The sequence below is a fragment of the Camelus bactrianus genome, chromosome 5, assembly GCF_048773025.1.
Source record: "Camelus bactrianus isolate YW-2024 breed Bactrian camel chromosome 5, ASM4877302v1, whole genome shotgun sequence".
Classification (NCBI taxonomy): Eukaryota; Metazoa; Chordata; class Mammalia; order Artiodactyla; family Camelidae; genus Camelus; species Camelus bactrianus.
Window position 1 is genome coordinate 9469054 of NC_133543.1, and position 16308 is coordinate 9485361.

The following is a 16308-nucleotide window of genomic DNA, read 5'->3' on the forward strand; positions in this document are numbered from 1 at the left end:
AAAGGACAAAGGAAGTATATCAATTATATTATTAACAAAGTATTAAATTTAGATCAAGAGGACAAGCAAAGGAAAAGGAAGAACATAACATTACTTGTATTATTTGATAGGAAAAATTATACCAGGATTTTATTGTTGTTGTCTTTTTCAATAAAAACTGGCTTTTATGACAATAAAACCCATTTGGAAAGTATTACTTAAGTCCTTATATGAAAGAAACCCTTTTCTAATAATCATGGTATTAGCTTTTTTGAGGACTTAGTGTGCAACTGCTGTGCATTATTATCAGCACTTTATGTGTCTTAAAGACATTTTAATCCTCACAACAATCCTGGGAGGTAGGTAATATATTAGGTACTTTACCCAGGAAGAAAATGAGGCACAGAAAGGCTAAGTCATTTGTCGAAGCCCCTATGTCTGCCCAGAATTCCAACCCAGGCAATCTGGCTTCAATACTTGCACTTCACAGTATGCAAAGAAAGTAATATTTAAGTATTTTTAACTAATGGAGTAAATGAATCTCTATTATTATTCTATATCTAGGTATAATTATAAATAATAATTTCTGGGGCATATGTCCAGAAGGAACCCTACTTCAAAATGACACCTTCACCCCAATGTTCATAGCAGCACTATTTACAATAGCCAAGACATGGAGACAGCCTAAATGTTCATCAACAGAGGACTGGATAAAGAAGATGTGGTATATTTATGCAATGGAATACTATTCAGCCATAAAAACCGACAACATAACGCCATTTGTAGCAACATGGATGCTCTTGGAGGATGTCATTCTAAGTGAAGTAAGCCAGAAAGAGAAAGAAAAAAAAAACATATGAGATCACTCATATGTGGAATCTAAAAACAAAAACAAAACAAAACAAATACAAAACAGAAACAGACTTACAGACACAGAATACAAACTTGTGGTTGCCAAGGGGGCAGAGGGTGGGAAGGGACAGACTGGGATTTCAAAATGTAGAATAGATAAACAAGATTATACTGTATAGCACAGGGAAATATATATAAGATCTTATGGTAGCTCACAGCAAAAAAAATGTGACAATGAATGTATGTATGTTCATGTATAACTGAAAAAATGTGCTCTACACTGGAATTTGACACAACATTGCAAAACGACTATGACTCAATAAAAAATGTTAAAATAATAATTTCTGAATCATAACACCAATTTTTTAAAAATAAAAAGACTTTAGACCTAGGCAATACTGGAAATCTACTTTTAATAAAGATTTGCTTTTGCTAAAGACATTAATCAGCAGGCATTCATTATCCATTCAGCTGTTTGTTCATGCATTTGACATGTCCTTATGGAGCATGATGGCTTTTTTAATTTAGAACTTAGTAATCCAAAAGTAATCATTTGTGATAGATTGTTAATAGTTTATTATTCTATTGTATATAAACAAAACCTTCCCGTTCTTCCTAGAATCTAAACAAATATTAAGTTAATATAATCTGGTATTTTACAATAGCATACAAAACCACAGCCACTCATGATGATACTGTCAAGGACACTATAAAATCTAGAATCATCAAGGAATGATTAAACCCTATTCAGTATGGCCTAAGTGTTTGTATAATTATTATGAGTATACAATTTTTAAAAATCTATGGACAATGGTGTAACTTTAAAGTCATTATCTGAATATTCAATTGTGTAAGAATATTACGCTTCAGAACTAATGAGTAAGACCTTACAACAAAACTATACACGAATAGAAGCTTACTACAATATTTTAAAGATAACACAGTACAATCAATACACTTTCTAATACCAGAAATGCAAACAAGATGAAATTGAAAAACATGTCTTCTATGGAATCACATCCAACAGCATACAGACATGGTCTACAAACTACCATGTCATCATTAAAAAAAGAAAGGGAACCCCCACGAGCCCCATGTTCCCCTTCAGTTATCGCCTAGTCCTCTCCTGCCTTCCCAAGAAATGTCCTCTGAGGGGCTGTTCACACTGACTCACTGCAGCCCGGCTTCCTTGGGGACGTATTATTGAAACTACTTTCAGTCAAAGGCACTTGTTCTCATCTTAGCCTTTCGGCAGAGTTCCTCCGACACAGTTGAGAATCCTCTTGCCTTGGCCTTTGCACTATATGCTGCTGTTCTATTTCCAGAGAAGGTAATCACTGCTAATACGTCTTCACCTAGAAATAAAGAATTTGTAGATTTTACCTGCCACAATCTTGATCTCCTTCACTTAAACTGCTGTTGTCATTCACGTGTAGGAGACCACCAGCCAGTGAGGCAGTCTTCGCAAATACACGTGAAGTCACAGATGCTTTTAATGTCCGTTTTCCACTTTTATTCTTTACTTCCGTCATACACAAGCCAGGACAGCTACTGTAAAACAATCCATAAAAAAGTCAATTTTTAAAAACTAATTCTACTGATAAATCAAAAAACAACAATTTTTGTAAAATTCCAACTCTTACCTATCTTCAATCATTTATTAATTCACAAAATGGTTATCAAGTGCCAACCATATGCAAGGAAACACAAATTCTTGCTTCAAAGACAGATACACAATTATGATACAATGTGATACGCAAGAGCTGACATGTAGCAGCTAAAGTGAGCATAAGGAAGGCTTTTAAGAAGAGGGAAAATAAACAGGAGGTCATGAACAAAAGAGACAGGAGGAAATTATTCTACTTAAGAGATTAGAATGTGAGCACAAAGATTAGGCACATGGCATCTAGGTGTGTCCTGGGAACCTGGAAGGAAGAGTACAAAATACATGGAAGCAAGTAGAGAGATGAGTCTGGGAAGAAATTGTGAACAGTATCTAGGAAAAGAATACTTACCTACTGTTGAATACTGATTTAGGCTTACCTATCAGAATTTCCTTTCTGCAGAGCAGGAAACTGCTGGTCATCAGTTTTTCCCCTTTTCCTCTGCTGAGTTAATCCTTTGTAATAACTGCCATCACACATGGTTTCTGATCCTTTCAGTTCACTACTTTTGTTCCTGTTCTCTTCTACTTCAACCTTTAGTGAAAGTTTGATACAAAGGGTAACTATCACTTCATTCATTATAAAGACTCTTATTCATTTTATCACTTGACTCAGTTTGCCCTGATTTCAATGATAAAAATATTTTTGTGCTTATTTTAATTTTATCATTTCAAGTCATTGAAATGTTTGTAAATTCTGCTTCTTTCTCTTTGAGGAAAAGAAACAGAATTTCTAAAATTTCAAAAAGGACTTTCTGAGTGTTGTGCTCTTACATCCACTCTTCCCCATGTGAATGGCAGAGACAAAGAAATAAAAAGACAAAGGCATAAAATTTGTCCTCTCCTGTCTTTACCACCTAGATTTTGTATTAAACAGCCAGATTTAGAAGATGTCACAGCTTGGTGCTTCAGTAACAGAAAGGAAACATTCTTCTTTCTGTGCTAAAGCTATCCTTTCCCCACTACTTTTTATAATTCTTGTTTCATTTGGATCCTGGGGTATCAAAAAAGTGGTGTTTAATAAAATATATAAACCCAAGTTTACTGAAAGGAGCGGAGTGAAACTGATGAATTGCCAGTAAGTGTGGAATTCTGCAAAAGGAATAATGCTTCCCAATTTCACATTCAATAACCATGACCATTTTATAGCTCGATGGCATAGGAGTAATGAATGATCTACTTTAGCCCCACTGTTTACTGAAAACGGGAACACAACCAAGAAAGGTTAAGTGATTTGTCCAAACTCCCTAAAGCAGTATTCCCCAGCATTTTACGGTGTCAAAAGAGATGATACAATTCTGTAACACTGAATCTAATAAGCTACCAAATAAATTCATCAAATTGATCAGATAAGTTAAAAGTGTGACTTTGGCAAAGTTGCTCATCTCCCTTTTCTATTAAAGGAGAACACCTTCAGATTTCTATCTTTAACACTCTTTGCACCTCACACAAAAGAACACACACATTTAAAAAATCTATTACTAGAAGTAAAAAAAAATCATTCAGTGCATCTCAAAACTCAAGTTTTCTCCTTTGGAGATAAACACTGAATTTTTTTTGCTGAGGGTTCATACTACCTATATGATAAAATCATACATGTCAAAACTTACTACATTTTATTACATAATACAATGTAAGTGTCTGACTCAACAGAAACACCCGAAAGTGGTGATTCAAGAATATGTGGGAGCACATGTATTTGTTCTTAAGAATATCTCAAAGTGGCCATGATGGAATTCTGAGTGTTCAGTGATCACTAAGACAGATAAGCCCGCACTCACTAAAGCACAATACACAGATCACTTTAGTGGGAGTGTGTGCTTGTATCCCCTCTCAGTCACTGCTTCCTTCCCATTCTATGGAAGTGCAACTTACATTTAAGCCAATAGATTAAAACAAAAAAACAAAAAAACAAAACCCTTGAGCTTATTATATTTCCTAAGCCATTTCACTCGCGTTTATTCTGGCTCAGGTCACGTGGCACACAGCTGAATTACTTTCCCACATCATACGAAAGACTGGCACAGAGACTTAGGTTGATTAAAGAACAAAACCCAGGAAAATACTTCCCTGAATTCCTGTTATTTAGATGGCAGAAATAGTCTGTTTCTACACGATTACATATTTAGATGACCCCGTTTTATACAAAGGCTATTTTCATAATTGGAAAATCAGATCAAATGTGGATCAGAATGGAAGAGATTATTGATAAAGAGAAAAAACAGAGTAGCAGCAAAGGAACCTCTACCTCTTTCTGAAGCTGAATTTTCTTTTTCCAAAGCCAGGAATTCTACTTGTAACATGCCTACCTCATTCTGAAACCTTTGCATATCTTGGTGTAAATCTTTTAGATATACTTTGGATGTTCTGTTACCATTTGATGGAGAAGAACTCACATTTCCTAATTCAGGGTCCATGATTTTAGTTATTAGCACTGCAGTTATCTGCAAGCAATGGCTTCTGGAGCTGGTCTTGTATTGGTTTGGTTTTCTTGTAAGTATTTGAAACAGCAGACATATCATGACTTTTTATTTGAATCGTGTGTTTCATCTCACTGGAGCAGGCAAGCCACAAACCAAAAAGGCTTTCAGGATCACTTACCTGAGGTGCACGGCCAATGTCTGATTTCCAGTGAGTATTTTGGTTCCTTTTTTGTTTTCTTTTTGTATCAAATTCTTGGTCTTCTTTCACTTTAAATGGAACTCGGTTCCTTACTTCATTTTCTCTATCATTATAAAAACTCTCATTTTTGTTAACGCGTTCAGTGTCTGGCTTATCATTTTCATCTAACTTCTTTTCATTTAAATAAAGTTTTGAAGATGGCTGGCAACCATACTCTGTTGACTCAGACTTGGAATAAGATGGAGAAACTTTTTCAAGACTGGGCTCTTTGTGTTCAGAGAATGCCTGGGATCCTACAGAGACAGAGGCTCCAGGTGCATCTTTTTCCTCACTATCAAATATATTATCTGTCACATTGGAAGGTAGTTCCTTTAAATCACCATGTAGTTCAGAGTTGTCACGTAGTGACCCTCCCTTACGATGAAAAATAATTTTGCATTTTTCAAGGATTTTACTGATTTTCTGATTTGCCTTCTTTGTGATAAATTCGGAAGTATTTTTCCAGTCCAATTTGCCTTGTTTGACCCACATGTCCTCATGCTTCTCCACACAAGAATGTTTTGAAGATACAGGTACGTCCTTTCTGTCATGTTCCATATTCATTTCTGGTTCTCTAGGCATTTTTTGCAGATGCACAAGTGAAAGATTAATCTGCTTGATTTGATCTTCAGATTTCTTTTCTTTCACAGTACATGCCTGTAAAACACACTTATCCTTAAGTAGTCAAGTATGGATAAAGAAAAATTAGAAAATAATTAAGATTTAACAAACCAATCTATGTTTGGCTACTCACAAACTAAGAAGTAAAACATAACTTGCCTTAGCCTTGAAATAGGAGAAAAACAGGAACTCAGAAACCTAACTTTGTCACTGTTTGTTTGAACTAAACAATTCACACATGTTAAATCTACCAAGAATTAGAGGAGATTAGATTTTTAACATTACAAAGATTTCCTCACTAAAAAATATTTCACCTCTCGTACCTTAAATAGTGAGCCCCTCCAGTGCATGTAAAGATTTTTTTTTAAAGGACTAATAACTGGAGAAAAGGCAAACTGCAAATTATTAGGAGCCAAAATCAATTAACATCAATCAGAAAGAGGAACAAATTCCTGAATTTTAATGCAAACGATATACTATGATAGTGACTTATCTCAATATGTATTCTCTGCATCCACCGAGTTATATTATACTCTAACATTCACTAGTGAGAGTGAATAAAAGAATTGTTAATAATACTTACTGATTTCCTACCCTGAAATGAAATAAGTTAGAAACTTTTTGTCTGTTCCCTAACAGCAAAGATCCAATCCTGGAAGGTTTGATTCTCTTACTAGGCAGTTGGGTTGACTCTATGACCCCTATTCTCTCCCTGATTGTAGATTCTGAAATTGATTACATAGAGATCACAAGACAGAAGAAATTTCATCTTGGCATTAATGACTTGCAATTTGAAACTGCAAATTTTGGACCACTGGGAATGACTGTTCCTTACATGAAACTAACTCGGTGGCCATCACTGCTATATTATTTACAATTTCAACTGCTTAATCACATGATTTAATATTTGATATCACCTTCACATTTATCATGTGAGGAAGTTATAAAAATGGAAGAAGTAAACAATATTCAGGAAGGTTTTTTGCCTCAATTCCAAGGATAAAGTTTAACTATAAATTATTATAGATCCTAACAATACTTTAAGTTTTGTAACTAGATAAAATGCTATTAAAAACTAAATATTAAATAATTATTTATTGACTCTAAAAGTCTAGTTTGAAAGGCAATTTCTCTTGAACTGTGTTATTAAAGCATAGAAAACAGTATTAAACAAGAAATTTAAATTTACATTTTTACATACCTGTGAGTGGTTATTTTCCCTTCCATCACGTCTTTCTTGCTCTTCCTCAGAAGTCCTTTCTAAGTCTAGGTCTGATGAAAAAATGAATACGCTTAGTTAAAATTCACTACTTAGAACAGCTAGATAAAAGGCATCATCTTTATAAAAACATAAAACACATTTCATCAATTGACAGTTTAAATTAAGCTTAATCTTTAGCTGGATATTTACTTCTTTAAGAAATACTTCTAATTATCTAAAACTTCAACAAACTATTTGGGAAATACTAGATGTTACCAGATTAAAGGCATACAAACATCTCAAAGTTTCACTCACAAATTGATTCACCAGACATGAACAAAACAAAGAGAAATAAAACAAAATTTAAAAATACAGTAGAAATATACAAAGTCACAATAGACTCTATTCTCCTAACAGTACCTTTTTAACAACATACCAAGCTTCAAGAGCAATGTTATTCATGGTTTCCAAAATTACTGTTACTTTTTATGCTTTTATCTTTCCTTAATCTGAAATGTTTCCCTCTATTGTTCTGACAAGTTCCTTTTCCTCTTTGAAGACTCAGCCTGCTCTGTGAAGTCCTCCTTGATTGCAGCTGTCTTTCTGCAGAGACACAGGGATCTCTTTCCTTGGAGCTACCTTGGTACTTCACAGACTTTTCTAGTGTGTCTTCACCAGCTGAACTGTAAACTATTTCTTTACATGTCTATCCTCTTTGCTCCTCTGCTGCCGAGGACAAACTCTTAAAAGTATCTTTGTATAAACAGTATTTATAAGAAAAACTTCGAGTTTATAGCTTGTAGTCACTACTATAGGAGATAACTGAGAATCTTTTGTAAATACGACATTAATTCTACAGGTAAGGAAAGAAAAGAAAAAACTATAGGAGCAGAAAAAATATTGTATGACTTTCTACTACAGCTCTGATTATATCACTCATTAAGGCACTAAATTAATTGATATATAAAGTAGAACACATATTAGATGTGGTTAATCAACAGACTGGCTATCCTAGGAGAATTAGAATTGATATTCCATAGATTATTTTTAAGTGATAAAGCACTCCTTAAAAACCAATATCCTTTTCGCCCTGTCAATCCATTAAAAATAATAAAACAAGCTGATATACTACGTGGACACAGTTAAGAAGGAGGTCCTGTGTAGCAAATTCCCAATGACTGCCACTACCGCTGGGAAAGCCACTTCTAAAATACAGAAAGGCAGAGAATATACCAGAAATATTTTGATATTTAGTTGCAGAGGTGCTTTTTCAGTTACACTGAATATAGCTATAACAAACACTTAAAAATTCAGAGCTAGATAAAAAAGCTAAGAAACCATATTTTCAGAAGGGAATCTTTGGATGTCCACCTAGGTTTCCCAACTAGTCACAAAGCTCTGGACATCATCCTCCTACCCGCTCTCAGGAGTGTGCTAAATACTAGTCTGAATGAACTTACTTTCTCCTAATTCTCTTTGCTATTTAATATGTTGCTTTGGTCAGAGGATGAATGTAAATGTCATGCCAAAAGGTACTGTCTGGTTGTAGGTTGCATAAAAGGAGTAAACACAAAGGCGATCCTGCCACAAAGTGATTTCTGCAAAGTCAGAGTATGGTGAAGCCACGCACAGGTAGACTATGGCTAGTTCTCTATGCTGCTTTATTACCTTCTTGGCTGCTTCTGTTCTCTGGCAGCTGTGATTCACACAGGCCACGGAGCGCTGCATTTCCTGACAGAGACACGGCTTCAATATTCATCCGGTCTTTATCTAGTAGGGCCGTCTGCCTCAGTTCTGTGGGTGCTGACTGGTTTGTGGTCACTGATTGTGATACCAACGGACATTTATTAACTTTCAAATGCTCAGCTCTTTGACCAGCCTCATTATTGAGGCTCAAACTAGAATCCCAGTCTGAATGATCTGAAAACAAAGTTTCCACATATTAGAATGTGAATAACAATACAAACTTGACTAACTTACACAAATTCTCTTTCCAGAGCAGCAGCCCCACATCCTCCTCTCCCCCCATACACACTGCTCCTTCCCAGCTGGTTGTACTTTACATGTCATTGCTGTTCACATAGGGAACCACTGTCTCTCTTTTTCCTACTTTTAATTTCCTAGTATTACTTATTTGGATTCACTCATCACTCTCTATAAAACAGTCTATATTCCATAAGAGCTTTATGAATAATTATGATTCTTCAACATATGAATTTTTTCATTAACAAAATGTATGTCTAACCAGCCATTTACTAGACTTTTAAATATGCATGACAGTATTGTGTCCTAGACACATGGGCTTTAAGAAAAATTTACTGAATGGTACTACTTAAATTACAATGAGACAGTCTTTCCCCAATGTACCAATATCTTCAGAATTCTTACCTTAAGCCTTGGATAAACATCATAAATTTATATAAGAAAGGATAGCCTTGAGTGACTAATTTTTTCCATATAAAAATACGATAAGTCTAGGTACAAACTAGATCCAAAGAGTACAGAGTGCCACGAGGCAGGGAATATATAACAAAAATATTTTCCTTTTCTTAAAAGAATTAAGTTGTTAGATGTAAACTTTTAGAGACAAGTTAAAGAAAAAAAGGCAAGAAATGTAGACGTGAACTTTAAAGCCCACTTCATCACAAGGGCCCCTTTATCATTTCACATCCATGAGCCCTGTTTAAAACAGCAGTTCTCAAGTGTCATCTGACAAGCCCTGAAGCCCCAAGTTCCCTCCATCTAGGGAGTCCAGGAGGTCAAAACTAATTTCACAATAATACTGAACGCTATTTTCATTCTCATTCTCCGTTAAGTGTGCAGTGGAGGTTTCCAGATACATGACATATGATAACATCATAGCTCTAATGGCTAATGGAATGCTTGTGTGTGCTTGTTTTTTAAATCTTTCAGTTTTATTTTCTAATATACTAAACATCAATAGATACAACCCACTTAAAAGTTCTTCAGAATTCTCAATAACTTTTAATACTATAAAGAAATGTCCTACACCCCAGAACTTTTAGGATTATTGTTTTAAAAGATCACGTCTACCAAATACTAAGGTAGGACTAATAACTTCCATCATTTTTAATAATCAAAGACAACACACACACACACACACACACTCCTAATCAAAACATTCAGTTGGCTTAAGATCTTTGGGCTAGGGAAATAGCTCAGTGGTAGAGCACATGCTTAGCATGTACAAGGTTCTGGGTTCAATCCCTAGGACCTCCATTAATAAATAAGTACAGAAATAAATAAATATCAGCAATGTGATAGCACTAGATGAAATCATTAAAGTGAAATATGACTGACATGTTAGCAAGTGAAGCTTTACCCTACGTAAAGGTCAGAATTCAATTAAGCATTTTAAAACTGGAAAAATCTTAGAACCAAATAATCAATCTCTCAGAATCCCCGAGAAGTATACGGACTCCAAACTGAGCACTTTAGTGTCTCCCAACATCAATAGAAACATCCGAGTCAAAGCTGATATTTAAAAAATCTATTTCTTATGCTTATATGTATTTTTCAAACATGGATACCGATCATAACATCTGCCTTACTTATGTCATCTTTCAATTAAATTTGAAAAAGTAAAAGGAGTTAGGAAGAAGAACACTGTACTTCATTTCAGAGTTAAATTTGTATTGCAAAATTTACCTGATTTGAATCTTTGAAAATTCTTCATTGCTCCTGTTTTTTTAGGAACAGAATCTTTCACTCCAACTGCAGGCTGAATGGTTTTTGAAACAAACCGATTAATAATGTACATTTGATACAATCTGTAGTAATAATTCAAGGGGGGAGGGTCTAGCTCAGTGGCAGACTGCCTGCTTAGCAGTACATGAGGTCCTAGGCTAAATTCCCAGTACCCTCATTAAAAAAAAAAAAAAATTCAAGATAAAAGTATAAAAGTTTTTACCTTCAGGTGAGGATACTTTTCAGTAGAATCTAAAAGCCAAAAGGGACACATAATCAATTATAAGTAAATATGAAAGCCAACTATCCAGTCATGCAGTTAGTACTGAGCGCAATCCTCATGCTTGCTTTGGAAATGAACACGTTAGGTTTCGGTGTTTTGTTTTTCAGGGGCAGTTAGGACAGCAACAAGGCAGAAATAGAAATCCATTATAGACACTGAATAAAGAGCAGGAATATAGGTTTAACAAAACATGCAGGTAAGATCTCAAAAGTACGATTATGTTTCAAATGACTTTATAAACTAGAAACGTGCACATGTACCAGTGTGAACATGCTGCCTGAGGAGGAGAAAAGCGATCTTTAATCAGAGGAGCAAGTCACGGCTCCAAGAAGACAAATGTGAAAGCTGACGGTAAAACGCAACAGCACATCTTCCATGCGACTGACACCATTAGACTACAAGTATTTACCACGCTCTTCAATTCGTCCTGTGATTTAGGAAGTCCACAGTTGTGATGGCAGTTCATTTGAATGTGCAATTCACTTCTCGTCAGAGAAAGTGTTATGAATTGATCGGCTTGGATACACACTTGTAGAATAATCGTTCATAAGCATTTTTTCCCATACCCACATGGGCTGTTGGTATGCCTACATTTCTTGGACCCTCTAGCCGTCAAAGTTTCTTGATCCACTCATGCAAGAAAGAATGTATACTGAGTTTTCAATATTGAAATCTGGTGATCAAAAAAAATTCATTGCCACAGAATTATTAGACATTAAAAGTCTTTTATATTTCAAAACCTGTGTAGTATTCACTGAAAATAACAACTTTAGCATTTATGGAATGAATTCTATTAATTTCTATTATTTCCAAAATTGGTTTGGTAAATCAGGCTAATGTTTAAAAGCATTTCTGTGAAACAACTATCTTATCAAAAAATTAGGTATCAGTAAAGAAAAAAAAAAAAAAAACCACAGCCAATGCTTCATATTCAAATTAATCTCACTTGAGTAACAAATACCAATACAACATATATCTTTCAAGCCTGATAGGAGGAGTAGCTGTGGTTTACCCCAATTCTAGGCCGCCTCCTGATTCCAGTATTCTCTGGAGTGGCAATGATCTAACCTTGCTTCTCTATAAATATACTGACGCCATCGAAAAGGAGTTCTCTCAAGTTTCCCCTCAATTCCAAAATCACCTACCTGCGGCCTTTTTTCCCTCCTTCCTTCCTTTCACTTTCCTCTTCAAAGGTACCTCTAGATCTGTGGTATTAATTCTTCCCCTTCTCTATTCTTTGGACAGATGATGCCCACCACTTCTTTTCCCTCTCTGCTTAGCAGCAGTAGCTTACATCTCTAATTTCTACTTCAACTCTTTGCCTCGCTCTGGCTATGAACGTGCTCAGAAAGAAACACAAAATTGTGCTTTTCCTTGATGCTGTTGTGTCTTTAACTCCCCAGCGGCTCGTCTTCTAGATTCCCTTAAACACAAGTCTACCCTTTGAGCGTGATCTGAAGACCAGCAACAAGGGCATCACCTGAGAGCTTGTTAGAAACGCAGACCCACTGCTCAGAATGTGCACTTTTCACTGGGTCCCCAGGTGACTGAGTAAAACGTGAGCAACTCTGGTCTATACCGAGTCTGCTTCTGCAGCACTCGGACTTAACTGATCCTTCTGAAATCCAGCCGCACGCGTCTCACTGTAACACTTCCCCGAAAGCTGCATCAGGAGTTGCAGACTTTCCAGTGGACTCTTTACCAGGCTCCAGCGCCCCTGACCTCCCCGGAACGCACCCTGCCCTCTTCCTCTTTCCCACTCTCTTCTGTTGGCCTATGAGACACCATCCTGTAAGGCAGCAGCACGCTGCATGACACGAAGGTCCAGACACTGACAGCTGACCACACACGCCTGTGCTCACCCACGGCAGGCACACCCAGCTCTGCGTGATCAGGTACCGCAGTCCTCACCGCCTTCCTAATGATCGGGGGACGAGGGAGTGGAACATTCTGCTGAGCTTCCCGGACAAGCTTTGGTGATGGAAGCAGCTCACTTCATACCCACCTCATTTCAAACACTCCTCTTCCTTCTTCTAAAGAACTATTCTACATTCATTACCACCTCCTGCCAGGGACCCCCCCCCTCCTTTTCCTTCATTTACTCCCCTCCTCTCTACCTCTCTCATTCTTCGCTCCCTCCTTCCCTCCTCCTGATTTCCTGACTGTCCTCAGGTCACAGAGCATCTTGAAAGAAAGCTAACAACTGAGCTCCTTAAACAGCATTCTAGTTTAATCTCTTGCTGACACCCGATAAGATATACAATTTACTTCCTTTCCTCCTCTTTTTTCTCACTATACGTTCAACAGGTGATTTTCTTTGGTTGAGAGAACAGATCCAAATCCTTGTTTTAAATCAACATTCTGTCAAATGACTTCTTTATAAAATACAGTGCTTACTTTCTATTTGTCCATTTAATGTATTTTTTTCTCTTAGACCTGCAGCTCCAGATAAATGACCAACATGGCTCCGTAGCTGAATCTCGGAGGTACTCTGTTAAAATTAATATTAATAATGAGTTGCATAAAGATTCCCTTATCCCTTTCTAAGAAAATACCTGTGTTTCCTACCTTATTATTATTTTTAAATTTCCTACTTTAAAAGCAATTAGACTTAAAAACAAAATAAGCATATCCTGGAAACCCAAACATTTAAAGAGAAAATTTCATATAGACTCTCTAGATCAAGTCTATCTTTTATCTTCAGTTGGCTTCTGACTCTGTAAACTGAGCATGGAAAGCCAGAGCAAATATTTTCATAGACAAAATACTGACTTATGTGCAGATTTCAACAAAGAATTAACTTCAAAATACCTAATTCCATTCTGCATTCCTCGACAAAAGAAGAGGACATTTTAAAAAATACACATTTTTATGTGTATAACTGAATTGCTTTGCAGTAAACTTGAAACTAACTTTATAAACTGACTACACTTCAATAAAAAATAAAATTAAAAACATACATATTTAAATATATTCTTTAATAAGTATACATGCTATAAATTTAAACTGTTTCTTAGGACAGATATTGCTTTTAATATTAAAATAACATACTTGGCATGAAAAGAAGCCTTGGAGTCTGTCATGTTGAGTATTAAAAGAACACTGTGGAAACTGCTACATTTCAGTAAACAAAGGCTTAGCAGAATCTAACGATTATTTGATAAAACTTTTATTGATAGGAAAAATAGTTGAATAAAGTACCAAAGTAGAAAGAAAAACATTTATGTTTAAATTAACAGCAGAAAAATTTTAAATGTAGTTATGCAGTTCTTCAAAAAAGTACCATAAGCTTTACTTTACTTAGGGAAGAGTAAGAACACTGTTTAGTGACCAACCGCCTGTGCCAGGCCCTTATCACGCACATTCTCTTCTCTACACACAACCATAGTAAAAGTGATTCTAAGGACGGTTACACACTTGCTGCTTCCTGGCCACTCCAAGGAAGATGCTGGAGCACCGTGATGAGCAGATGGGACCCGCTGTTCTCTCTGTCCGGAACATCCCTCCCCGGGACCTTCGTGTGACTGGCTCCTTCCTGTCCGTCACCTGGCAGCTTTGGTCACACTCAGCTCCTTTCGGACTACCTAAATTCCACCCTTACTCCACCCCCGGCCTAACTACAAACTCCCCCACTGTTGTCTAACCTAACGCTCTCCACGTTCCTTAAGTGAAGGACTTACTGTCCCTGATAAAGGGTTCCTGTTTACTTGTTCTTCTGTTCCTGCCACTACAGCCTAACCCCTCAACTGCTACATTCAGTGTCTAGCTGCCTGGTGCTAGTCGGTGTTCAGGAACAGGAGTTTATTTAAGGTCAAATCATCTAAAGTCCCCAGAAGGCGTCAAGTACCAAAGCACTACATACCTATCGGAGATGTCCGGTAATAGTTTGCTGACACTTAACATACCCCAAATGAGAACTCCCCATGCCCGCTCTAACTTCCCCATTTTATTATCCTTCAGATTTTAAAAAAGTGTCCTCAACACTTCAGTAGGCCACTAGTGGCCACTGTGATCATTCTGTCTTACGTTTCTATAGCACCCTTTACAGTTGACAATGTGTTTTCACACTTGTTACCACATTTTTGTTCACGACACATAACCTGAGAGGTAGGTATCAGTATCATGTTTTTGAACGAGGTCACTGACATTCAAACAAGTCAGACAAGTGTTTCCAAGATCCCACAGTGGGTCAGAACCAGGATGCTACCACATCTCCTGACTTCAAGTACAGTGCTGTGCCACCAGGCAGGAGCTGCCGGGATCCAAGAGTTCAGGCTCTTCTGACCTCTTTCCACGGCTATCACCTTGGAATAGGTCACCACTACCCTGTACTTAGCTTCAAGTCCGGTCGCCATAAAGGTACTCAGTGCACGCTATTTTCCCTACCCAAAATGGGCTGTCCTCAGTAAAACATCACTAAACCAAACTGCTGATATTTTAACCCCACATGCTTATTACTATTCCCCATGATTCTGCTTCTCCTGAAATGTTCGTTGCAGCTCTAATTGACAATCCAAATATAATAATACTTTCAAGTCACAAGCACTGTCTTTTCAAGGTCAAAGTGGTTAAACAAAAACAGTTTTCTTGTGTGTGTGTGTTTTTTTTTTTTAGTACAACCTGTTTCTCTCTAAATCTCACTAAGGGTTTTACACATTCATTTATAACAAAGAAACAAACATCTGGTCACAGGCTGACCAAGAATTATTTTCTTTAGTTTTTAGAAAATGTAACTTCAGAACCCAAACCGATTCCCTATGACTTCTAAGCCTTGGTTTTTGCACTACATACACCAGTTCCATTAGGTGAGTCTGGAAAATTAACAGAAGTGCACTCTGCAGTGGTATGACATGTAGCACGGAATGACTTTACTAAGCGTAGGTTAAAATGAGGAAATAATTTTGCTGGGCAAATGTAAAAGTGAGAAAGCAAAGTCAAAACATCCCTCCATTTATGTTTTAACATCATACAATTCTTATATTTGAAAATAATAGTAGAAGGCAGCACCTCAGAATCCCAGGGTGATTTGAGATCTTCCTTTTCTTCGAATCTTAATGCTGATGTTGAGTCTACAAAATGCAGTCACAGATACATTAATGAGAACACATACCACTGGGAAGTTTAAATACATATATAAGTCTATCTTGATTCATGAATATGTCAATAAAGTGGCAGAAAAGAATTTCAGAGGGTTGAAGCATTTTCTGGAAGAAAACTTGGTCGTAGTTGGGATATTTATGAAGGAAGATGGCAAAAGAAAAACACTTAAGAAGAAATGGATATCATATTTGGATCTACACACTTCAGGTTTTTTATACTAGCTTTTTTTTTTTAACGGAG

The 16308-nt window shown here is 36.5% G+C and overlaps 1 protein-coding gene across 5 annotated transcripts in view; it reads right to left on the reverse strand.

The window, feature by feature from the left end:
• The window catches only part of LOC141577684 (ankyrin repeat domain-containing protein 26-like), a 40412-nt gene extending 24392 nt beyond the window's left edge, over window positions 1-16020 (reverse strand). Inside the window, exons 1-10 of one of the 5 annotated variants that reach the window (XM_074363377.1) lie at window positions 15976-16020; window positions 13366-13459; window positions 11560-11641; window positions 10909-10937; window positions 10647-10719; window positions 8646-8798; window positions 6978-7048; window positions 5096-5830; window positions 2875-3029; window positions 2215-2382 (exon numbers count right to left, since the gene is read on the reverse strand). In XM_074363377.1, the coding sequence (XP_074219478.1) occupies window positions 2215-2382; window positions 2875-3029; window positions 5096-5830; window positions 6978-7048; window positions 8646-8798; window positions 10647-10674 (1310 nt within the window). In that variant the 5' untranslated portion in view covers window positions 10675-10719; window positions 10909-10937; window positions 11560-11641; window positions 13366-13459; window positions 15976-16020. Of the gene's footprint in view, window positions 1-2214; window positions 2383-2874; window positions 3030-5095; window positions 5831-6977; window positions 7049-8645; window positions 8898-10646; window positions 10720-10908; window positions 10938-11377; window positions 11642-13365; window positions 13460-15975 lie in introns of all 5 variants that reach the window. The other 4 variants (XM_074363375.1, XM_074363376.1, XM_074363374.1 and 1 more) reach the window with 4 other exon arrangements.
• Window positions 16021-16308: the final 288 nt, after the last annotated feature.